Below are 24828 nucleotides of genomic sequence, written 5' to 3'. Positions count from 1 at the left end.
GCAGAACCAGCTCAGTCATGTTTACTTTACTCTCAGATAGTTAAGAATCAGAGTATGTTTGTCTTCCACTGCACCCAAACTAGGTAATAATTATCCTCATGTCTGTTGATTTGATTTAGAGTTTTATTACTCTTATCATTTGAACCTTAAATCAGTTTTATAAAGCCTTTGGGCCATAGTATACCCACCCTTGAATTATTGTGTTACTGCAGAGGGGTGTAAAAGACCCACAGTTGATTGTTTAAGTGAAAAATGACCTAATGTCCTTTTAGGAAGGTGAAACGTCTAGACTCATGAGAGAAACAGACAAGTTAAAGGAGGAGATCAGCTCGTGCGTCATTAAAGTAAAGTGGGCACAGAACAAGCTAAAGGCCGAGATGGACTCACACAAGGTGAGTGTGGGTGCAGGGGGGGAGCCGGGGGGGCCCAGGGGGAGTTCGGTGACAGCTAAGGAGGCCTGGAGACTTCCTTAGCGATTCTGTGTGTTGGGTCATCACGTAAGAAAGGGATTTAAATTTTATAATTCAGAGTGTATAACACCCAAATTTGCCAAATTAATTTTTTTGATCCTCAGTTTGAGGAGAGGGAAACTTCAATATATGTTGTTGGAATTAAAATGAAAAATTTTAAAGTATCTTAAGATTCTCATAATTAAGAATGCATGTTCATGTTTAAATTTAATTTAATACAAATAGCTTATCTGTTTTCATAAATAACCCATTGCTACTATGCTGGCAAAAACATGTATGTGCATGAACACATGTGCTAGGCTAATTACCCTGTCCCTGAACTGCTTACTGCAAATACCATTTTATTTAAAAATTAATATAATAAAATGCAGTTACAAAGTCTGGTAACTGATGGCATAGTTTAAACACAAATAGAATTAGTCTTTGGAGAAATAAAAATCTTCAGATGATAAAATGGACAGTAAAAATCGACTCTGAAATGTAGCTTAAACAGAGGGGTGGTGTTAGAGAAATAGTGTGTTATTTTCCAAGTTTTTAAAAGTAGGCTTAATGATGCTGTCTAAAACATAATTCCAGGTTGCCTTAGTATTGTTATTGTTTTGGTTTTTTGAGATGGGGTTTCTCTGTGTTGTAGCTCTGGCTGTCCTAGAACTTACATGGTAGACCAGACTGGCCTCGAAACTCAGATCCCCCTGCCTCTGCCTCCCAAATGCTGGGATTAAAGGCGTGTGCCACTACCGCCTGGCCACATTGCCTTATTAAGGATTACCACGTCAATGAAGTTGTTGATCACCTTTGGGTATTTGTATGTTAGTATCAGAAAACTAGGTGGTCTGTGAGAGAGTGGTGAAAGGCAGATTAGCAGTGTGCTCTGTTTCTGTCACTCACCATCCATGGGTGTGTGGGAAACTACACAGAACTAGAAAGCAGTGGAGCAACCTGACTCACTTAGCTACTCAAGATTTTCCCTGTACTCTGGGTTATGTGGTGAGAAATTAAAATTTGAAATTCACAAAAAATAATTTCCAACTGCCCATGTTACTCTAAGTTCTGAGCACCCTGCTCAGTCATTTCTAATGTTTTTGGCACTTTCTTATCCTCTATCTCTGTTTCTAAGAGAAAGAATCTTAAGGTCTACTGGAATGTTGGCATTTAGCTTGCACATCTGTGAGTCCTGAGTGTTTAAAGATAGGATGGTGAGAAACTTCTAATGGCGGCGTTGAGAGGTGAAACCAGGTTGTTTAGAGAAGTGGCTGAAGGCTGACTTCTGTGAGGTGACATGATGTAGATGAACCAGTTAGGACATAAAAATAATAAGCATACTGACCTGCTGTGTGGAAACGGGGTGTTTACTAGTTCTTTTTAAGTAAGGCCCTGGGTTTAGCCCTCAAGCATTAGCTCTGTGTACAGCACTACTAGGTAATGCAGACATGTGAGAGTGAGAAGACAGTCTTTGCCTTCAGAGTGTCGGGACCAGCGCCCTGGCTTAACCTCGTCTATGCATCTGCCTGCTGGCTGGGAGAAGGAAACAGAGTCAAGATTTAGAGGTGATCTGGCAGTGTGGGAAACTGCTCAGATGAGCAAGAGACTTTGTAAACTTTCCTGGGCCCCACTTTAGTCTTAGATGCTAACACTGGGGTACTGTGGGTCTGGGTCCGTTGTGAGCAGTGGTCCTGGTCAGCCCTCCAGTGTACGTTACCAGAGTTGAAGTCTAAACTGTGTGGATCTGATGTCCGGGTCAAGGTCAGACTACAGAAGCTAATTATCTCCTCCAAGCTCCTTTGTGGGTTTAACTGAAATTATTTCTCCAATGTTTAGCCTTTAAAAACAAAGTTTTGTTGAATGTGGTGAATAATGAAGAAAGACTTCCCGCACTGTCCCTCATGTACTTGCTCACCTGTCTGTTGCCATGGTCTCATTGCCTGACCTCAGGATAAGAAGACCTCTGGAGCATAGGCATGGCTGGCAGCAGAGAGGACCGTGGTCCTCTGGCAGCGTAGTCGGCCATGCTGGGTGCTTGCCAGGCCATCCTGCCGTCTCTCAAGTCAAAGCAGCATCTACAGACGGCAGGATGCAGGAGCACTTCCCGGGCTGTGTGATTGACATCGCTGCTGTGTTGTCTGCTCAGCTGCCTAAAGCCAGGATCTGCGCTTCCTGGGCTCTGCAGTCGTTGTCTCTGTGGCCAGTGCTGCCTCAGGCTCATGGTTTGTCAGAGGCTCACTAGCCAGAGTTTAGAACTTTCTGGGAGTTGCGTTGCTGCTTACCCCCCTTAGTAAGCCGCCATCTGTTTGTTCTATATCTGTAGTTTGCTCTCTTGCACTGTGGATAGCAAGATCCAGACATACCCTTCCACCTTAAGCTAAAAATCCTCCCAAAATACAGAAACTGAAAGGTTAAAAAAACAAAACCGTATGTACACACAAAGGAGAAAAACAATAAAAATATGTGAAGTGAAGGTTTTCAGACTTGAGACAAAAGACAGCATAGGCTAGTGATCCCTAAGTGAAGTGAAACAGATGAGGCCATTGCTGGGGTTCTGCAGCCTGAGGAGAGGAATTGAAGCCAAACCCAGCACCTTTCTGGGTTGAGGACAGAGTGCACAGTGTGGAGAAGAGGAGGGCGGGGTTTGGGAATGCAGAAGGAAGTCAATGTTGCTGTGGACACCAGCCAAAGGGCAGGACTCTTATCACACAGGGCATCTAGTAGCCCTCAGCAAGTACTGCTTTAGTTGTGAGGGCCATTTCACACAGCTTTAAAAGCAAGCTTATTGCAAGTAATTCAGTTGTGCACTAAGACAAATTATAGAAATAATTTCAAATGATTGTAAAACATTGCCTGAAAGTACACAATTCACTATGTTTGGCACCTAATGAAAAATGACCAGCATGCAAAATCAGAAAAATGCAGTCCATAGAACAAAGGAATTGGCTGGACAGTGGTGGTGCATGCCTTTAATCCCAGCACTCGGGAGGTCGAGCCAGGTGGATCTCTGTGAGTTCAAGGCCAACCTGGGCTATAGAGTGAGTTCCAGGAAAGGTGCAAAGCTACACAGATAAACCCTGTCTCAAAAAAACAAAAACAACAACAACAAAGAACAAAGGAATCAGTCAATAGGAACAGATCCAGAATGACTCATAGTATAGAATTATACACAAGGATGTTACAGTTGAAATTATAAGCACCCTCTATAACTCCAAGGAAATAAACAAAGGCTTGAGTCAGATAAGAGGTGACATGGTATTTAAAATTAATATTGATACAGCATTCATGATGAAAAACATTATGTAGAATGAACAGATAAAGTGCTGCAGAAGACCAGATCATTGAATTAAACAGCAGTAGAGAGGTTGGGGGTGTAGTTCAGTTGATAGAGTGCATGCATGAAGCCCTGGGTTCAGTCCCCATAAAACTGAGCCTAGTGGTGCATGCCTGGGACCCCAGCACTTAGGCAGTGTTTAAGGTTATCCTGAGCTAGCTAGCAAGTTTGAGGCTAGCCTAGGCTGCATGAAACTTTCTCAAAACATATAACACCAATGCCCATGTTCAACTGCATTCTTTATACCTGACATCTTCAATACTTTACAATGTCTTCCTTCCCTCTGTCACCTCCCTGTCTGAATAAATGACAAGCCAGTCTTTTAGTTGCTCAGGTCAAAAGGCTTTCAGCTTGATTTCTCTCAGCATATCCAGCCCCTCATCTTACACCTTTCAAGCCTGTACTTACCTAACACCTCATTGAAACTGCCTAGCCAGTCTGCGTAAGCTCTAAACCCCTCTCCTAAACTTTATTGTTGTTTTATTTTTATTCCTAAGCACCTGTCCCTAATATAATGAACATACCCTTTACTTATGTATTTTATTTTTTATTTAACTCCTCAATAGACTGTCAGCTTCGTAAGGGTAGAGATATTTGTTTGCTTATAAAGCCATTTCCCAGAACAGTCTAAAAGCAGGGGAGATGGCTGGGTAGATCAAGGTGTTTGCTGTGCAAATGAGAACTGAGGTCATATCCCCAAAAACCCAGGGCACTTCTGTGGTAAGATGAGGACTGAGACAGGAGCATCTCCAGAATCCTGTAGGCTAGCTAGCCTGGTGCATGCAGCTGCAGCATGGTGGGGCAGGGGTGAGGGCTGACAACTGCAGTTGTCCTCTGACCTCTGTTCACATGCGCACACCCACTAACACACACACACACACACACACACACACACACACACACAATTTAACAAAAAGGAACAGTGCCTGGAAGTGCTCGCTTGATAGGTAGATCAAGCACAGTAAGCATCCTTAACCTAAACACAATGTGAATTTTTTTCATTTATTCAAATGTTCATTTAATTAGTCACATTTATTTGGCATACAGGAATCTCACTTGCGGTTTTTGGGTACGAAATGGGCCAGAACTATATATCAGCTGTGTCTTGGTTCTGATAGTGAAGATGCAGAACCACAGTTGTTACCTAGTCTGAGATTCTTTAATATCTAGATTATTATATTATTTCTATTAAGTGATACTGGATTCTAACATACGGCCATTTACTATCAATGACCAGTAGCTCAAGGAAGATAAATAAATACTTAATTATGATACTTGTTGTTAAAATGACACTTGGAGTAGTGTGTGGAGCCAGGTGCAGTGTGGATGTTTAGGAGAGAAAGGCAAACCTGTTCCAAGCATAATAACAAAAGGGGCCAGACGCCGACTTGCCTAGAGCAGAGGCTGCTACCTGGCATTCCTCCACAGATGAAGTAGGTTTTAGTCACTGCTTTTGTTTCTCATCGCTGTGTCAGAACTCCTGATAAAGTGCAAGGAAGGTCTTTTTGGCTGTGGTTTTGCATTATAGCAGGAAAGGCATGACCAGCAGTTTGAGAGGCCTGGTCACATGACATCTGCAGTCAGGAAGGTGGGAGAAGTCAGCCTCCGGTGATAGAAAGCAAGCAATGAAGACACACAGAAGAGAGTATACATGTATTCAGTGGGAACTGGGCACGGAGTGAAGAGCCAGGGTGGTCAGGACTGGGACAGGAGAGTAACGAATAAGAATGAGAAAAAAGCAACTGGATTTGATGAGAGTAATCCCTAAAATCGCCATTTTAGTAGAGCAGCTAGAAACAGAGACCGTGTTTGGTAGCATTGTTCAGTCAAAGGGAGCTTCTTGTGGATGTCACAGCTACACCCAGAGATCTCTGGGGTGTGCAGAGAACCCTTGAACACTCCACTTCTCTTAGCACCTTAGTCATTTTGAGGAATTTGGTGAAAACTGTTCATTTTAACTTATTTAATATCCATCAATTAACTGTACTGACCATTTTCACTTTATCAGACACAAAAACTACTGCTAGACGCTTGCTTACTCCGCAGTCTGGTGCTACAGCTGGGAAGAGACACCACGATCACACAGCTCCTATACAGGAACACAGTTAATTGGGGCTGGCTCACAGTTCAGAGGTTTAGTCCATTATCATGGCATGAAACACAGCAGCGTGCAGGCAGACATGGTGCTGGGAGGGGCTGAGAGTTCTGTATCTATATTTGGATCCTCAGGCAGCAGGAAGAAAGAGTAAGCCACTGGGTCTGGCTTGAACTTCTGAAACCTCAGAGCCCATCCTGTGTGACATACTTCCTGCCACAAGACCACACTTCCTCCAACAAGGCCACACCTCCAATAATGCCACTCCCTGAGTCTATTGGGACCATTTTCATGCAAACCATCACAAGCAGAACTATCTTTGTTCTTACTGTTCTTCATATCACCGTGGTTAATTTTGTCTCTGTCACTTTGTCACTGTAGGAAACCAAAGATAAACTCAAAGAAACAACGTCAAAATTAACACAGGCAAAGGAAGAAGCTGATCAGATCCGGCAAAACTGTCAAGATATGATAAAAACATACCAGGTATGTTTCCTTTTTGAAATAGACTAATTATTAGAACTCTGTTTTCACGGTCTTTCTATCTCTGCCAAATTTGAAGTGTATATGGATTTCTTAGGACAGTTAAGATAACATGTAAGTTAGTTCCTGTGTTAAAGGACCTGCAGTTGAAGGCTGGGAAGCTAGCCTGGTGGGGAAAGACGTGCCATGCAAGCATGAAGACCTCAGCACCCACATAAAAAGCTGGATGTGGCAGCATGCATCTATAGCCTTGGCTTTGACGAGAGAGATGGGGCAGGCCATCTGTGTAGAATTTTGAAGAGAGATGGGGCAGGCCGATCTGTGGAGCTCACTGGCCAGTCAGTTTGAGGTTGCATGATATCCTGTCTCAAAAGTAAGGTGGAGTGGAGAGCAGTTGAGGAAGAGACCTGCTGTCACCTCTGGCCTCCATGGGCCCACAGGCACACAATTACACCACGTTAGAGAGCTTTTCATAAAAAAAAAAAAAAAAAAAAAAAAAAAAAAAAAAAATCCTAGAAAATGTCAAGATAATGAAGAGAGCGAAGAAATGTACAACTTAAAAGACACTCTTCTGTAATATGTTGTGAACCCAAAGTGCAGTATTCTTGGTTCTGCAAAGTTAACATTTAAAAATCATTCAATGCATTCTTTCATTTTAGCTGCATAGTCTACCGCACAATTAGTAAACTTGATTGCAAAGCTTTGTTCATTTTCAAAGTATAAATACTTTTCATTGTTTCTACATTAGGAATCAGAAGAAATTAAGTCAAATGAGCTTGATGCAAAGCTCCGAGTCACAAAAGGAGAACTTGAAAAACAGATGCAAGAGAAGTCTGACCAGCTAGAGGTGAGGAGTTCAGCTCTTGTGTGTTGTGTAGTGAATATATGACAGGCTGGACTGTGATGCAGAAGGAGTGGGCGCGCATTACTGCCTGCAGCTGAGGCCTTTTTAGAGGAAGCAGGTGGGGAACTGCCAGTGCGCGTGTGCTGCATTAGGATTTGTGTCTCCTTTCCAGATGCATCATGCCAAAATAAAGGAACTGGAAGATCTGAAGAGGACATTTAAGGAGGGTATGGATGAGCTCCGGACACTGAGAACAAAGGTAATCAAATCTTCAGTCTTAACTCAGAGTTGGGGTAAATATCTTTCACTTAGAATTTACTCTGATTTGTAAAGTATTAGGGAAGGAATACTTAGAAGTTCTTTAAAATAAAAGAACTCAGGGAAGAAATAGCATTTTCTTAGCAGTGCATCTGACTCTTGTTGAGTTGAGTGTGTGTGAGTCACTGGAAGTGCTTGCCATGCATCCCTGTTCAAGCACACTTGCAGTGTCTGTACCTTACGAGTGGGCTCTGGAGCTAAGGACTGTAAAGCAGGTGGCAGGAAGGGCGGACCTTATGGTGGTGTCAGCACAAAACACTCTTTAAGACTGACGATACTCTGGCTGTATTCACAGTAGGATGGATATCATTTTAGTTTCTGACATTAGTGAATCCCATGTGTGTAGTCTCTGTCAGAGTGACGGCCCTGTTAGTGTTCATGTTACTGTTCGTGCTGTCTCCACATGGTAGAAGTAGGTCTGTGCCGTGTGTGCCATGTCCTTCCCGATGTGTCCGCTCTCCACGGTGGGACGGAAGGGAAGGAGATGGGGGAGTCAGTAGAAGCAGAGCGACTTCATACCGTCTTCTCACCAGCCCTATAGCATGTGTCTCGGGTTGCTATGTGTCCCTCCTGTCTGAGGTACTTCAGCTTGATTGTGATCATTTTATAGGCAAAATGTCTAGAAGATGAACGCTTAAGAACTGAAGACGAATTATCAAAATACAGGGAAATTATTAATCGTCAGAAAGCTGAAATTCAAAATTTACTGGATAAAGTGAAAATGACAGATCAGATCCAGGAGGAGCTTCAGAGGTATGAAATGAGCAGCAAGCTTTTCATTTTGTCTTTAAGTACAACCACCATCCGTTCTTAAAACAGCAGCAAGAAGCACAGGTTGAATTTCTCTAGTCACATCGAGTATAGTGTAATTAGCTTTAGTTCTTGTAGGAATATCATTAGGTCATTTTAAATTTTGTAAAAATATATTTGTTTTCCTGTTTAATGAATATAATTCCTATAATAGAATTTTTCTAAAATGATAAAGAATATTACAGTTTTGAAAATAAGGAAAACCTGATTTCTGTCATTACTAACTGGAGTCTCCATTTTTTTAGGGCATTTATTTTGGTAGTTTAGAATGGTACAATATTCCTGAGTAATAAAAGTGTCGTCTAGTTGCTCATAAAAATAATTTGAGCCAAGTGGTGGCGTACGCCTTTAATCCCAGCACTCTGAAGGCAGAGTTGGCACTTCTTCAGTTTGTGTCTTTGACTCCTAGAAGTCAACTCAAAGTTTCTAGTTCAGGACCCGTCACGGGTGGGGTGAGTTCAGTCCATCTGTCTCCAGCTTCACAGCTGTCACTCTTCTGAAAGGGAACTGTGAATCTGTGCCTAGATCTTTACTGTGCATGTGTGCGGCTTGAGGTCAGAAACTGACACCATTCCTTGAGGTCTCAAAATCACTTAAACTTGTAGCTAGAGTTTTTTTGGTCCCGCTTGACCCACAGTCAGGACAAATCTCTCTCACCCACCAGTTCCGTAGCCACTCAGACCCAACCGAGTAAACACACAGAGATTTACATTATTTATAAACTGTATGGCTGTGGCAGGCTTTTTGTTAACTGTTTTTATATCTTAAATTAACCCATTTTTATCTATAAGTTGTTACGTAGCTCGTGACTTACTGGTATCTTAACGTCTGTTTTTTTCATGGCGGCTGGCAGCATCTCTGCCTCAGCCTTTTACTTTTTAAAATTTTCCTCTCTCCTTGTCCTGCTTATACTTGTTGTCTGGCTGCTGGCCAATCAGCTTTATTTGTCAGTCAATCATCCACAACATAAACTTGATTCATGCTATCATCTAGCAGAGCCTGGGTCAGGTTCAATTTGTGTTGTCTGTGCTGCCCATCTCCATGAAGAAGTGCTGCTCACCCTCCCAGTTGCCTTCCTCGACTAGGGTAGTGTGTCTGGCCGGCCCTGCCCCCCTCAGGCCTCCTCCCTCCTAGCCTGGAATCAGTTACAGAAAACAGGAGCTGTTGGCCTCTTCTTTCAGCTTCCTGTGCTGAGTTCTGAGCTGCCGGCATTCACAACCATTCTCCCTGTCCTGGTGCAGGGGATGTTCCTCCTCTGATGCTCCTTCCTTCCACTTCTGCTGTGGGTCCTGTGATTACTCCTTTGTCTCTTGTCTGTCTACTGACTTTCTTTTATACATTGACAGGATTTTAAAAACTATGTGTATATGCATGTTTACCTGCCTGTATGTGTGTGCATTACATGCATGCCTGGTACCTTTGGAGGCCAGAAGAGAAAGTGAGGTCTCTGGAACTGGAGTTACAGATGGTCATGAGCCACCATGTAGGTGCTGGGAACCAAACCTGGGTCTTCTGCAAGACCCAGTGCTCTGAACTGCTGCTCCATTTCTCCAGCCCCTGTAAACAAAAGGCCTTTTAGAACATAGCCACAGTGCTCCATTGAGTTTTGTCTCTGGCTGTTTTCGTAGTGCAGCGACAAAATACATTTGAGGCAGATAACCAAAAACAGTAAAGCGTGGCTCAGAAGCCCGCCTGCCCTTTCACAGGATGGTGGTCACACCCAGTGAGCTCAGGCAGCCTGCCTGCTCAGTGTGTCACCACACTCCTGCCATTCGCTGCCCACTAGAAAAGCTCTTTGGAAGCCTTGCTCACTTACCTTCACAGCTCTTCCCCTAACATAGGAGACTGTCCTGTTTGAATGGACGCATGACCACAAGTACCTCTCTATAAAGCATTAAGTGAAAATTTCCACACGATTAATTTAATGTTTTTAATAGCTTATTTAATTTTTCTTCAATACAAACTTTGTTTTTTAGTGGTAAACAAGAAATTGAACATTTGAAGGAAGAAATGGAAAGCCTTAATTCTTTGATTAATGACCTACAGAAAGACATCGAAGGCAGCAGGAAAAGGGAGTCTGAGCTCCTGCTGTTCACGGAGAAGCTCACTAGTAAGAACGCACAGCTGCAGTCTGAGTCCTGCTCTCTGCAGTCACAAGTGGACAGCCTCTCCTGCAGTGAAAGTCAGCTGCAAAGCCAGTGTGAGCACATGACACAGACCAACGCTCACTTGGTGAGTATAAGCTTCCTTCTTTTCCTCCTAATGGGCCTGTGCTGCACATGGCTGTGCACCACGTAGTGCAGTGCGGAGGCCAGCAGAGGGCGCTGTTCTGCCGTCCACTGGAAGAGCAGCAGTGCTCCTAACTACTGAGCCCCTAGCGTCCGTTCTTAAAACAGCAGCAAGAAGCACAGGTGGAATTTATCTAGTCATATCGGAGTATAGTGTAATTAGCTTTAGTTCTTGTAGGAATATCATTAGGTCATTTTAAATTTTGTAAAAATATATTTGTTTTCCTGTTTAATGAATATAATTCCTATAATAGAATTTTTCTAAAATGATAAAGAATATTACAGTTTTGAAAATAAGGAAAACCTGATTTCTGTCATTACTAACTGGAGTCTCCATTTTTTTAGGGCATTTATTTATTTTAGTAGTTTAGAATGGTACAATATTCCTGAGTAATAAAAGTGCCGTCTAGTTGCTCATAAAAATAATTTGAGCCAAGTGGTGGCGCACGCCTTTTAATCCCAGCACTCTGAAGGCAGAGGCAGGTGGATCTCTGTGAGTTCGGGGACAGCCTTGTTTACAAAGTCAGTGCTCAGGCCAGCCAGGAATAGTGAGACCTTGTCTCAAAAAAAAAAAAAAAAAGACAAATTTGAGTCTTCTAAAAATTCAGCGTCGTACACTGAAGCTGTGTCCCACGCAGGGTGTCACCCCACCCTGTTGATGTTCCCTGAGCTGCTGGGTGAAGATGAGGAGGAGCTGTCACAGGAGAGTCTATTCTCCCTTATAATTTTAAGGTTTTAAACTGAGCAGTAATTGAAAAAAGAAAAATCGGTGCTTTTTAACCATATCGTACTTACTGTTCAGGAGAGCAGATTGCTCAGAGAGGAGGAACTGCGAAAAGAGGAGGTCCAGAGCCTGCAGGCCGAGCTCTCCGCTATGCAGACAGAAGTTAAAGCCCTGAGCACCCAAGTGGAAGAACTGAAAGATGAGTTAGTAACACAGAGGCGCAAACATGCCTCCAATGTCAAGGATCTTAGCAAACAGCTTCAGCAAGGTACTCATGTCTTGCATGTTGAGCCCCAGAATGTGCCTGTGTGTGTTAGAGATCTGATGCAGGAGGCGCACTGGCTCTGTGTGCTCCTGCGTGCATTCAGCTGTGTGTGGGGTTGGTTTTTCTCTTCGGCTCAGGTTTTGTTGTCATCCTTGTTGCAGTCTTTGTGACCTTACATACCTAGTCTTCTGCCTCACCCTCCTTGGTGTTAGGAATAAAGGGATGTGCCACAGTGCCCAACCTGTATATTCTTCTTCACTGTGTTAACATCCACAGACTAAATTACAAATACTCAGATGGCTAAACTTGCAATCCTGTGAGTAGTCTGCTTTCATGCTAAAGGCTGTTTTTCACAAAGCCACAGGAGGTGAAAATCAGGAAAGTCCCTGTGGCCAGTTGGGAGAATCTCAACCTTTTTACTTTGCATTCTGCTACCTGCAAAAGTTGTTTAAATGTGTCTCCTCCCTGCCCCCCCAAATTCATGTATGCTAATGCATGCCTATAATCCAGCAGGATCAAGTTCGTCCTCATCTACATAGTTCAAAGCCAACTGAATTCAGTTTTTTTGTTTTTTGTTTTTAAGATTTATCCGTTTTTATGCCTGTGGGCATTTGGCCTGCACACTGTGCACCACATGCTTATCTGCTCCTCATAGACACCAGAGAGGGCTTCAGATCCTCTGGGACTGGAGTTATGGAGGTCATCATGTATAGGGTGAATCCTTTTTTTTTTTTTTTTTTTGGTTTTTTGAGACAGGGTTTCTCTGTGTAGCTTTGCGCCTTTCCTGGAACTCACTTGGTAGCCCAGGCTGGCCTCGAACTCACAGAGATCTGCCTAGCTCTGCCTCCTGAGTGCTGGGATTAAAGGCGTGCGCCACGAATCCTAATTGGTCTCAACAATAAAATCCCGGAGTCAGATATAGGGATAAATGCTGAAAGATCAGAGAGACAAAAGCACAAGCCACAGACACCACCTTTTACCTCGCCAACTCCTCAGCATGAAAGGGGCTGAGCTCCTGTCTCCTCCAGCCTTATATTCCTCTCTCTGCCCAGCCATATCACTTCCTGTCTCCATCTCCCTAGTGCTGGGAGCATGAGATCCCAAACGCTGGGTGGGATCAAAGATGTGTGCCTCTATGGCCGACTAGTGGCTTAGCTCTACATTCTGATCTTCAAGCAAGCTTTATTTGTTAGATCGCAAACAAAATATAACCACAATCATGAGCCACCATGTAGGTGCTGGGGATTGAACTTGGTCTTCTGGAAGAGCAGTCAGTTCTCTTAATCTCTGGTCCACGGCTCTCTTGACATGTTTTTTTGCACATTTAACTGAAGGCAAATTTGGGAGAGATTTCTGATACTGAGAAGGATCTGAAAGTTCAAGTCATTGTCAGCAAAAGTGCTGCACTCAGTTATCTTTGTTTTTCATTTAACCTGTACATTTCCAAAAGTCGTTTTCTATGAATGGCATCCCCCGTGTTCTAAGATATATCTCAAGGACCATTGTTTTGTGGGTTAGGCCATTTTTGCCCAAGTGACTTTAGCAGTTAATATCAGATGGCATGAGCAAATGACCATTTAAACTGTCACAAGTAATCCATTTATTTTTCTAACAGCACGGAGAAAATTAGACCAGACTGAGAATGGGAACTACGATAAAGAAGTTAGCAGCATGGGAAGCCGTTCTAGTTCATCAGGTAAGAATGAGCTTAGTTGGTAGTTGTTTAAAAAATAGTCTTTTGCTGGGTGGTGGTGGCACACGCCTTTAATCCCAGCAGTCGGGAGGCATAAACAGGCAGATCTCTGTGAGTTCGAGGCCAGCCTGGTCTGCAGAGTGAGATCCAGGACAGGTACCAAAACTACACAGAGAAACCCTGTCTCGAAAATGAAAAATAAATAAATAAATAAATAAGTCTTTTAAGAAGTATTTATATGCCGGGCGGTGGTGGCGCACGCCTTTAATCCCAGCACTCGGGAGGCAGAGCCAGGCGGATCTCTGTGAGTTCGAGGCCAGCCTGGGCTACCAAGTGAGTCCCAGGAAAGGCGCAAAGCTACACAGAGAAACCCTGTCTCGAAAAACCAAAAAAAAAAAAAAAAAAAAAAAAAAAAAAAAAAAAAAAAAAAGAAGTATTTATAGGCTTTGTTTCATTTTGAAACATAAAATAGAAGTTACATATAATTATATTATGGAAAATGTACCTTATTAAATATTTACATCCTGCTCTTTGCCAAGGTTCCAGGTATGTCTTGGGCTCTATCTGAGCCCCATTTTCTTTACCTGCCATGTTTGTATTCTGTGTAACACTTCTTTTAATTTCTGAAATTTAGATTTGTATCTAGCCATATCTGGTATGTGGACTCTCTTACTTCCAAATTTTAACACCTAAGAAGTGACAAAATGGCCATCCTTACATAGCATCAGGTTTATACCTATAGTTCTCCTTTGGTATCCACAGGGGATGGTTCCAGAGCATGCAGTGGATACTAAAAACTTTTATAAGATGGTGCAGTCTCTTTTATAAGATGGTGTATCATCTATGCCATCCTCTCACAGACTTGAAATCATTTTGACATCACGTATCTAGAGTGTGTAGATGATATCTAGTGTCTGTAGCTAGAGTTTTCCTGCCTTGCCACAGTTAGGACAAATCTGTCACCCGCCAGTCCCACAGCCGCTCAGACCCAACCAAGTGAACACAGAGACTTATATTGCTTACAAACTGTATGGCCGTGGCAGGCTTCTTGCTAACTGTTCTTATAGCTTAAATTAATCCATTTCCATAAATCTATACCTTGCCACGTGGCTTGTGGCTTACCGGCATCTTCACATGCTGCTTGACCAATTTATTGACCAATCAGAGTAATTTGACATGCAGACCATCCTACAGCAAGTGTCTAACACAGTGTGAATGCTGAGGACACAATCTGTACATGTTTAGTGTAGACACTTTTTTAAAAAGCATTTCCAATCTGGGGTTTGTTGAACCTGTAGATGGGTGTCTCCCAGATATGGAGGAGACAGTTGTGTGTCTGTTTTCATTCTCTTTTCTGTCTCTGCCTCTCTCCCTCTTGATCCTTCATTTTCTTTCTGTTGGAGTCTAAGAAGTGTGTGTTAGGGTCAAAGCCTCAGCAGCAGTTACCATGGTAACAGAACGTGTGAACAGAAAGTACCTGGTTCAAAATCACCACTGTATCTCAAGTCCCAGCTGACCTCATTTTATTTGGTTGTGTAATGGGGCTAGGGTGTCATTGCCTCAGATCTGTAATATTGAGGAGGCATTTGTGTTGGGGGAAGAGGCTCAGACATTGATCGCCCGTGGTCTGCTGGGATGCTGACATTTACAGAGTCTAGGTGTAGGGAGCACAGGCATTGCGTGCATTGTAGTAATGGCATCTAAATGTCACAGGGGTGACAATCCTGTGAGGTAAGTTACTATTTTTAGCAGAAATAACCTAGGCCACCGAGGGTTAAATAATGTGCCCAAACACACTAGTAATGTGACTGTTGAGTGGATTTGAACAGTGGCACTTTCTCTCTCCCTCCCCCTCCCACACACTCCCCTTTGCCTCTCCTACCCCCCTTTTTTCCCCTCAATGTTCTTATCATTTACTTTTTGCTACTCTTTGTTTTTGAAGATTTTTCTGTTCTCCATCTCGTCCCTGTGCGATGTAACAGACACTGCTGACCACTGCTGTCGTCTGTGCTTTCACAAAAGAATGGCCTCCACAGGGAGCCCACTATGTGTTCTTTGCCCAACATTGGACAGTGCTGGTAGAGTGGACAAGATGAGGGGCCCCCCGGTCACGAGCTCTGGCTGAGCTTGCTTTTCTGTCTTCAGGGTCACTTAATGCTCGCAGCAGTGCTGAAGACCGATCTCCAGAGAATACCAGCTCCTCGGTGGCTGTGGACAACTTCCCGGAAGTGGACAAGGCCATGCTGATTGAGAGGATAGTGCGGCTGCAGAAAGCGCATGCCCGGAAGAATGAGAAGATAGAGTTCATGGAGGACCACATCAAGCAACTGGTAGAAGAGATAAGAAAGAAAACCAAGTATGTATTACTGTGGTAGCACAGCCTGTGTTAGAGGACTGCCATTCGCGTGGCCGTGAAACGGTGATCTTTTCCATGGGGTTCACCATGTTATCCAGGCTGGCATTGCATTCCTGGGCTCACGTGATCCTTCCGCATCAGCTCCTTGAGTAGCTGGGACTATAGGCAAGCAGCTCTGTGCCTGGCTTAGTAATTCCTACACATCTCGGGCTCCATCTTTTTTGATCACCTGTTGTATTCTAGGTTTAGGGCATACAAAGAAGAAAGACAACCAAATGTCTTCTTAAAGGGGGACCATCAGAGAGGAGAGAGGGAGTGGAGGGGTAGAGGTTTTGCTTTTACATACTAAAATAACTTGGGACTTTAAAAAATAATGTATTTAGCTTTTAAAAGTGAATGACTCTAAAAGATATATGGAGTTTTGAGAGTTGTTTCCTACTGGTCAAAACCTAGTAGGGCAATAATTGAGCTCCTCTTGGTGTAAGACACTGTCCTTGGGACTAGTTAACAGTTCCTTAGACCCACTCACACCCACTCAGCTGCAGAGTGGGTTCCCCGGATCTGTGAGACCAGCCCTGACCTGCGAGGACAGACCCCAGCTGTGCTCCAAACCCAGCTTGACTGAGCCGGTCTGGGCACCACGTTCCTCTCACAAACATCACACTTAGTAAGAGTTGTCTTCATGTGCAACTCTGCTCCTAACCCTTTTAAAGTTATTTTGAAGTAATTTTAGACCTATAGAAAATTTTGCTTGTAGATTTTAAAAGAAAGGGCAAAATAGAGTTTAATAGAAACTGTTAACAGAAATCAAACCAATAAAGTAATGACTAAAATATTTACATACACGTAAGGAAAGAAACAGACAAGCTGTGTTTCTATTTCTTTAAATACCATGATACAACAAAAAGGGACAGGTAAGAGACCATCTAGTAAGGAAATTCTGCACCAACTTAGGTTATTGGCCTAACAGATGTCTATTTTATGCTAATCATCTTTATGCTTGTGATTCATTGACTCCTACAATCCCAGTGTTTTTATTCTGCAAGCACACAGAGTATCATTTTGTTTTGCAGAATAATTCAGAGTTACATTTTACGAGAAGAATCAGGCACACTTTCTTCAGAAGCATCTGATTTTAACAAAGTGCATTTGAGTAGACGCGGTGGCATTATGGCGTCCTTATACACATCCCATCCCGCTGACAGTGGGCTAACACTGGAGCTCTCTTTGGAAATCAACCGAAAATTACAGGCTGTTTTGGAAGATACATTGCTAAAAAATATTACTTTGAAGGTATTTGTGTTTCTTACTCATTTACACTCAGTAAGTGTGACAGAATGATGCCTCTTCCTAGTATCGGCTCGTACTGGGCTGTTTGCCTAACACAAGACACCATGTTACCAGGAGAGAAAGTCAGCCTCTTGCCATATATTATAATTATAATTTTTTAATATTACAGCATTTGAAGTGTATTTTGTGGCTTTTTTTAATAGCTGTTGTCTGACCCAACTTTTCTGTCTTTGCTATGCATGGGCCTTGATAGTGATAGATTTTTAAAAAATAGTTTTAAATCTAAGTAATCATTGTGCATTAAAACTTGCTTTAGCTGTAGTGAAAAGATTATAACTTTGGGTCAGGCGTGGTATCACATGCCTTTAATCCCAGCATTTGGGAAGCAGAGACAGGAGGAGTTCTGTAAGTTTGAGACCAGCCTGGTCTGTCTATGTAGCGAGTTCCAGGACAGCCAGGACTATACAGAAAAACCTTGTCAAAAAAAAGAAAAATAAATAAATAAAAAAGGACAGGCCTATTTCACTAAAACATGTGTGTCTAGTCTAGTTCATCTTAGTGCCAAGAACTAATCACTCAGTTCCACTGTTTAGGCAAAGGTAGTTCCCAGGGTACTTGTATTATACTCAGTACTTCTGTTTTCTCTTCCCCACTTATTAAAGGAAAACCTGCAAACACTTGGAACAGAAATAGAACGCCTTATTAAACACCAGCATGAACTGGAGCAGAGGACGAAGAAAACCTAACAAAAAACTCTTGCCCAGTAGACAGACAAGAGCCGCAGACCAGCAGGTGCCACTGTCCAGTGTCCTGAAACAGCCCTTGCTTTGTGTCAACTAATCAAAAGTTCATTTTACTTCCCTGTGTAGAAGTGCCCTTTCATGAATGCATTGGTGTGTGTGCCGTACTGTGAGCTCAATGAAGTCCGTTTCTATGTGGTGCAGTTCAGCCACCTTGTCACTGACTCAACATCTAATTTACTTTTTGCCCTAAAGTGCTAAACATTAGTACAAGGGTTTTTAAAAAACAAAACGAAACAAAAAACTTTGCCATAGTTCTTCTGTTAGTGAGTTCAGCCTTTGAAAAGTATTCATGAAAAGACAGGTGTTCTCCATCCGTTATTTCTGCAGCACACAAAGACACCTAGAGAAATCATGAAGTTTTCAGTTTTGATCTGGGCATGGTGATCACCCTATAGTTCTAGCTACTTCGAAGGCTAAGGAGGATCTGGAGCTCATGAGTCCAAAGCCAGCCAGGGCAGCATCTCACAACCCCATCACAATTAGCTGGAATCACAGAGTAGCCTTGTGCTGTGATGTAAGGATGTATATGAATACTTAGTTCTGATTTTATTGACAACTAGACAGGAAAACTGGCTGCTGGTAACTAGCAGTGACCAGGCATTATTTGTGTTTGTCAGGTTTCCTTATTTGTCATAGCTGCGTTTTCACATTTGAGTTGTTTGAGTTACTAGTTGAGTTTTTTTACATCTTCAGTTACTTAAACTAAGATTTTAGCCGGGCGGTGGTGGCGCACGCCTTTAATCCCAGCACTCGGGAGGCAGAGCCAGGTGGATCTCTGTGAGTTCGAGGCCAGCCTGGGCTACCAAGTGAGTCCCAGGAAAGGCACAAAGTTACACAGAGAAACCCTGTCTCGAAAAACCAAAAAAAAAAAAAAAAAAGATTTTAAACAATGTATGTACTTAAAATTTTCCTGTGGACTTATTATATTTTAAAATGTGAAATGAATCTAATCATTAGAACAGATGAATGAAGACTTTGAAACTGACATGCTTTAGTCTTACTGACATTGTGCAAAAGTAAATGTAACGGGCTTAAGGCAGTGGTTCTCTCAACCTGTGGGTCGCAACCTTTCACAGGGGTCACACGTCAGATATTTACATTACAGTTCTTAACAGTGGCAAAATTACAGTTATGAAGTAGCAACAAAAATAACTTTGTGGTTGGGGGTCACCACAACATGAGGAACTTTATTAAAGGGTCGCAGCATTAGGGAGGTTGAGAACCACTGGGTTCAGGTGTTTCTGAAGACTGCGTTCCCAAGAGAAGCCAGCACTTAGCTCTGTTAACTTTTCATGTGTGCACCCATTCTTCATTCTTGATAGTTGATTGCGTAGCATAACGAAACACCGTTTCACCAAATGTGATGTTTCACTCTATTATTTAAAACACAGTTATATCTTCATAGCCAAAGGAACTTTGAGCCAAATTATTGTATCTTGTTGGATATCTACAGTGTTTAAGATGTATACTTAAATGTTGCCAATTGTTAGTACCAATGTTTTTGTCATTGAATTTTCTTCTCACCTCCCAGAACCTAAATGCATTGTGTTCCTTAGAGGCCTTGGAGCATATCTGGCAGGCCTCTGTTTGTTTTGTGCTTGGGCATTTTTTCCCTTTAAGGAACTTGAGCTTTGGGGATAGAGACCTTTAAAGAATTGTATGGGCTCGAGCTGGGCAGAGTAATATGTGCCCAGAATGCTAGCACCTAAGAGGTACAGGAAGATTAAAGGCCAGCCTCAAGGACAGAGTGAGTTGGAGGCCAGCCTGGGCTTCATGAAGCCCAGTTTTATAAATAGAATTGTGTGGGCTCTAAAAATTTAGATCATGTCAATGCCCTTTTAATGTGTTTTAACATTTCCTTAAATCAACATTGATTATAAATGTAATTTACTAAATACTAAATGTCAGTATAGTGTCTTTTTGTGATATCTGTTGTTATCCAAACAATATCTCTTAGCTTCAGAGTGAAAATGCATTCAAAGTTGTTTTATTTTTAAATAGTTGTAAAAAGTATTAGTCATAATGTCTTGCTCTTTTTATTATTAATAATTTATTAGAATAAACATAAGAGGGTAAGTGCAATAAATTCCGAATTATTTGCCCGTTTATTCCTAGACATACTGGAAGATTCCAAAGGTCTACATAGTGTAGGCAGTGTAGCTACACTTCCCTGGTTCCGCAGGTGATATTGATTCATGAGTTACAGTGATTGGGGTTTTTAATTCCAAGATACAAACATGCATAGCAGAGACCAAATAGTGGTAATGTCCACAGTATCCTCTTCTGTGTGCTTTCAAGTGTATACACAGTCGGCACCACACGGAACAAGTAGTGTTTATATTTATGCCACCATGTACTTGTAGAACTTAATGAAATAATTGAAAAATATCATTACTAAAAGCCATACTTGGATCATACTACTTTCTTTTTCCTATTTATGAGGCTAAAAAAGCTGGAAAAGTCTTGTTTTCTTTTTTGTTTGGCATCTCCTGTGTCCTTTCATACATGGTCAGAACTGAGCAAAGTAATGTATAAAAATGTGTGTATCTGAGAGAACTTCTCCACTGATTTATAAACAGCTCCTCCTGTGGATTTCTGAGGTCCTACTGATTGACTGTGGCGGAAAGAACCTGAGGACCTGGGGGTATTGTTGTATCTGATCATTGTTAGTTCCAAATGTAAGTGACTATTTTAGTTATTTAATAATACTTTGGTATCCTTGGGCAAGAAACTGTGTCTGTGTCCATACACTTCCCCCGTTTTCATTTGAAGTGAGTACCTGTCACTCCTTTTTCCCCCATACCACTTGAGATTTTGAGTCTGTTAAAACAGTCTCAAGGATTGACCATGGTGAGTTTGGACAGAATGAACAATTGGTGGTGGTTTGGTTTTGTTCTACATAGCCATTTAAAATGACTCAATCAGGCTACACGTATCATTTATTCATTTAAGAAATACATTTGCGGGCACCCCGCAGGTATGGTGGCCATCGCTTTCCAGTCCCTTGGGACTTGCGGTCTCATGACAGCAGCAGCACGGGTCCTCAGACCTCCCTGGGCCGACGAGAGAGTTAATTGACTTATGCAGGTAGATGGCCCGAAAGTCCCAGGCTGACCTGGAGCACTGGCCTGGGGAGCATTTCGAGGACATTGCTGTTTTCATGGTGCTTCTGCACATCTCCTAACGTGGTAAGGGGACCCAAAGACCATATGTGAGGTTAGACCTTTACCATTGAGTAAATGCCTGACTGGTTCCTGCTTGATGTCCGGAAATGAACCCAATCATGTTGTACACCCTTCCAAATTCTCTTTTACACCGGATGTTGATTATTTTCTAAATATTTTTACAAGAAAATTTAGGCAAAAATCTGAAAAAAAAAAAAAAAAAAAACCTCAGAAACTATTAATAATGTAAATGTGATATTATGTTGCCCTGGTAAGGATATTTTTTATAATGTCATTCATGCCTTGGGACTGTTGACTCTGCTAATCTTTTTCAAGAGTTTTTTCCCCAGTGAGCAGTTCATTTTCACACCAATAGTTAATCTTCAATAGTAGTTGGTGGCACTGGTGACCTGAAAATGGTCAAAGGTGAACAAGAGAAACAATTGAACAACAAACTAGATGAGAACTTAGTTGCATATTGAAATGTATGTTTCTTCTTGAATGGACTCTTGAACCGCACAGGGCCGTCCTTTGTTACTTTGCTGTCTTCCCTTCCCGAGTGTGTGGGCGTCTGCATTGTATAGATAGCCCTGGATTTCACTGTGCATTCTGTAAATACTCTGTATAGAGCGATGCTCTTCAGGGGTCTGTGTACATTCTGTACTTATTAAATAAGCAATGCCTGTTTACCAAGCTGCATCTCAGTGGCGTCTGTAGTGACTTACACATTTCACATGGCTAAACAAATTCTCCACCATTAACAAGACTCTTCCAAAACGGCTTGATTTCGGTTTTTAAACTAGACTGATTATTCTTGCTTCCCATATGTATCTTTATCCTCTCAAATATGATTGAAGTAAGGTTAAGTTGATTGCCAGGTTGCACTTTAAACTTAGATAGCAAAGCTGAGCATTTTATAGATGTTAGTCCCACAGGCTAGAAAGTTTCCTACTGGGCTGGTAACCTTGTAGTACATTCTGATGTTTCACAAAGCTGTGGACCTTCTGTGCCCATGGTTTCCAGCTTCTTTAACAATAAAGAACCAGTTTTATGCTAAAATGGGGTTAACATGCAACGAGTATTTCACGTCACTTGGTGTTACTTTGCATCTCTCTAGGTTTTGGGTGCCTCCTTTTTGCCACATCACATAAACTCTGCATTCTTGGGAAGGTCCCCTGAAATTCAGATCTATAGAATACAAGTAATTGACAGTGATGGAAGCTTCCACAGTGTCCTCTATGGTTGCCTCCCAGGAACCCGTGGATATGTGTTCAAGACATGCTGCTTCTACTGGCCAGTCATCAGCTAACATTTAAGAAACAATTTGTATAAAACAAAACACCTCGATGGAAGGAAGTATGGGGGATTTCCAGTCACCTTTCACTACCCAGGGGCCATGCTGTTTCACTGGACTGCCTATCCTTTGGCATGCCAGTTTCTAGATACGATAAACCAGGAACTACATTTGCTTCTGGAGAGACTGCACATCATCCCTTTTTGTAGTTGTTGTCTTTAGTTGTAATGAAAACCACAAGGGCCTGGTGGAAGGTGGGTCTGTGTACAGTTGAGCACCTTCCCGCATCTCTGTTTTAAGCACTGTCTGTTAAACTTGCTGACCAGTGACTTCCGTAGACCCTGTGTTGTGAGCACCCCTTAATGTACAGCTCTGCTGCCCTTGCCATACATCTGTAGCTTTGTTGGCTAGTCTCCTGGGTAGGATAAATTCGGTGCCCAGCACCATGTCACCCTATAAGTCCCTTCTCTCACTCAGATGCCCATGCCGAAGCAGGTGTTTCTTTGAATTGTAATTAGCTTGTTCCTCAGTTTGGGGTTTGTTATGAATGTGAGCAGAATGAAGAATTGCATGGGAGAGCTTGTGAGTGGAGCAGGCTGGGAAAGGTCTGCTTCCAGCATCTCTAACTGGGATTCAGAAGCCACGTAAGTCATACTTGGCAGAGTGAGCACCTAAGAGCTAATTGCAACATCATAGTTTTTTTTTTTTTTTTAAAGGTGTGCACTTGCCTGATAACATTCTTGTAAAAAATGCATGGGTAAATAAATGCCTGCTAGGTTCCATGGCACCAACTTCAAAACAAAACAGCAGGAATTCCCTGTGCCTTCTGAGATTTGGATGATCCAATTTGAAAACTGTGTAATACACAAGGCTAGTCTTCAATTTAAGTGTTCACCCCATGCAGCTGCAGAGCACACATGCTGCTTATGGTTTTAAAGAGTGAACCACAGTTCTGACACGGATACAACCCCTGTTTCAGAAAGTATACATGAGACTCCTCTCCCATCCCTCAAAAGAGATAACACCCAAAACAGCTGCAGCAGAGTCTTGTACGTGTGTTCCTTGTCTCCATTCACCATTTTCTTCCTCCTATTTAGATGGGCCTTTATTTACCAGGGCATTCAAATGGGAAAGAGGGAAGGGAAAAGGAGTTTCTTAATGTTAACAGAATGCTTTGTCACATTCATTCTAACTATTTCCTCAGTGTTTTGGCTTGAATACAAAATATCCCTCACCAAGGCTCAGGTGTTGAAGGATTGAAGGATCCATCCACTGAGAGAGCCACAGGATCCTGAGAGCTTTGACCTAATCAGTGGGTTGATCCATTGGTGGTGGTGGGAGGGGTGTGTGATTTAATAACATTGTGATGTTGGGGGCTGAGGAGGTAAGACCTGCTGGAAGCAGGTCACTGGTCTTCCATGCACCTCTCTCCCTGCTCGCTGGAACTCTCCCCCAGTGTCACACCATCACATGGTGCCTTGCCACACCAGTCCCATAGCAAGGGAGACAGCTCATTATGGACTGGAACCTTGGAAACATAAAATAAATCATCTTTAAACTGTTGCAGGTATTTTGCACAATAATAAACTAACCAGCATGGATGAGACTTCCGCTTAGGTGGAAGCAATTTAATTTCGAAGCTGTGGACTGGATGCCACTGAAGTCCAGCTGGCAGCTCTTCACTGATAAGTCTTTCAGAAAAGATGTTTGTGATTCCTTAATTACAAGTCAAGCTAGAGACTTGTAATTAGTGATGAGTAACAAAGTGGACAAGCATTTCTGTTTACTTTTTAAAAGGATTGTAGAAGATATGTTCCAAAGGCAGAGGTGGTTGGCCTGTGTGCCCATGTGCTGGGTGCATGGGGTAGGAAAAAGAAGGCATTGTAGCTAGAGTTTTCCTGCCTGGCCCATGGTCAGGACAAATCTTTGTCACCTGCCAGTCCCACAGCCGCTCAGACCCAACCAAGTAAACACAGAGACTTATATTGCTTACAAACTGTATGGCCGTGGCAGGCTTCTTGCTAACTGTTCTTATAGCTTAAATTAATCCATTTCCATAAATCTATACCTTGCCACGTGGCTCGTGGCTTACTGGCATCTTCACATGCAGATTGTCATGGTGCCGGCTGGCAGTGTCTCTGACTCAGCCTTCCACTTCCCACAATTCTCCTTGTCCCGCCTATACTTCCTCCTGCCTGACTACTGGCCAATCAGTGTTTTATTTACTAACCAATCAGAGCAACACATTTGCCATACAGAAGATCCCACAAGGCGTGGCATGATTGAAGGGCTGATCTGACTCTTAGGCTATTACGTTATTTAAAGGTGACTCTTGGGGCACTAGTGTTTGAACCTGGGTTATCACACAGGTGAGGTGCCACAATGCTGTATCCCTGACCCCGAGACTAGATTTACCCAGTTGCCCAGGCTGTTTTGAACTCACTGTACAGTCCTGGAGCCCTGGTCTAAGGTTGCCCTTTGGGAAAATTCTTTAAAACCACTTTAGGAAACCAGGTTACATTGCATCTGATTTCCCCAAGCTAGCCCCATTTTTCAGAGATTCATTAACAGAAAAAGCTAAGTCTTAGAATATCAATATAGCTTCTGGATACGAG

General features: G+C 42.5%; 1 protein-coding gene across 6 annotated transcripts in view; it reads left to right on the top strand.

Moving 5' to 3' along the window:
- Positions 1-17895, top strand: part of Ccdc186 (coiled-coil domain containing 186) — a 33354-nt gene extending 15459 nt beyond the window's left edge. For all 6 annotated transcript variants that reach the window (XM_076563349.1, XM_076563353.1, XM_076563352.1 and 3 more), the window contains 11 exons: positions 273-392; positions 6263-6367; positions 7113-7211; positions 7381-7467; positions 8137-8279; positions 10313-10568; positions 11427-11616; positions 13229-13309; positions 15452-15662; positions 16736-16955; positions 17615-17895. In XM_076563349.1, the coding sequence (XP_076419464.1) occupies positions 273-392; positions 6263-6367; positions 7113-7211; positions 7381-7467; positions 8137-8279; positions 10313-10568; positions 11427-11616; positions 13229-13309; positions 15452-15662; positions 16736-16955; positions 17615-17698 (1596 nt within the window). In that variant the 3' untranslated portion in view covers positions 17699-17895. The remainder of the gene's footprint in view (positions 1-272; positions 393-6262; positions 6368-7112; positions 7212-7380; positions 7468-8136; positions 8280-10312; positions 10569-11426; positions 11617-13228; positions 13310-15451; positions 15663-16735; positions 16956-17614) is intronic.
- The last annotated feature ends 6933 nt before the right edge of the window (positions 17896-24828 follow it).

Source organism: Peromyscus maniculatus, chromosome 1, assembly GCF_049852395.1.
Source record: "Peromyscus maniculatus bairdii isolate BWxNUB_F1_BW_parent chromosome 1, HU_Pman_BW_mat_3.1, whole genome shotgun sequence".
In the NCBI taxonomy this organism is placed as follows: domain Eukaryota; kingdom Metazoa; phylum Chordata; class Mammalia; order Rodentia; family Cricetidae; genus Peromyscus; species Peromyscus maniculatus.
The sequence above is the reverse complement of the archived record's forward strand: the minus strand, read 5'-3'. Positions and strand labels throughout refer to the sequence as shown.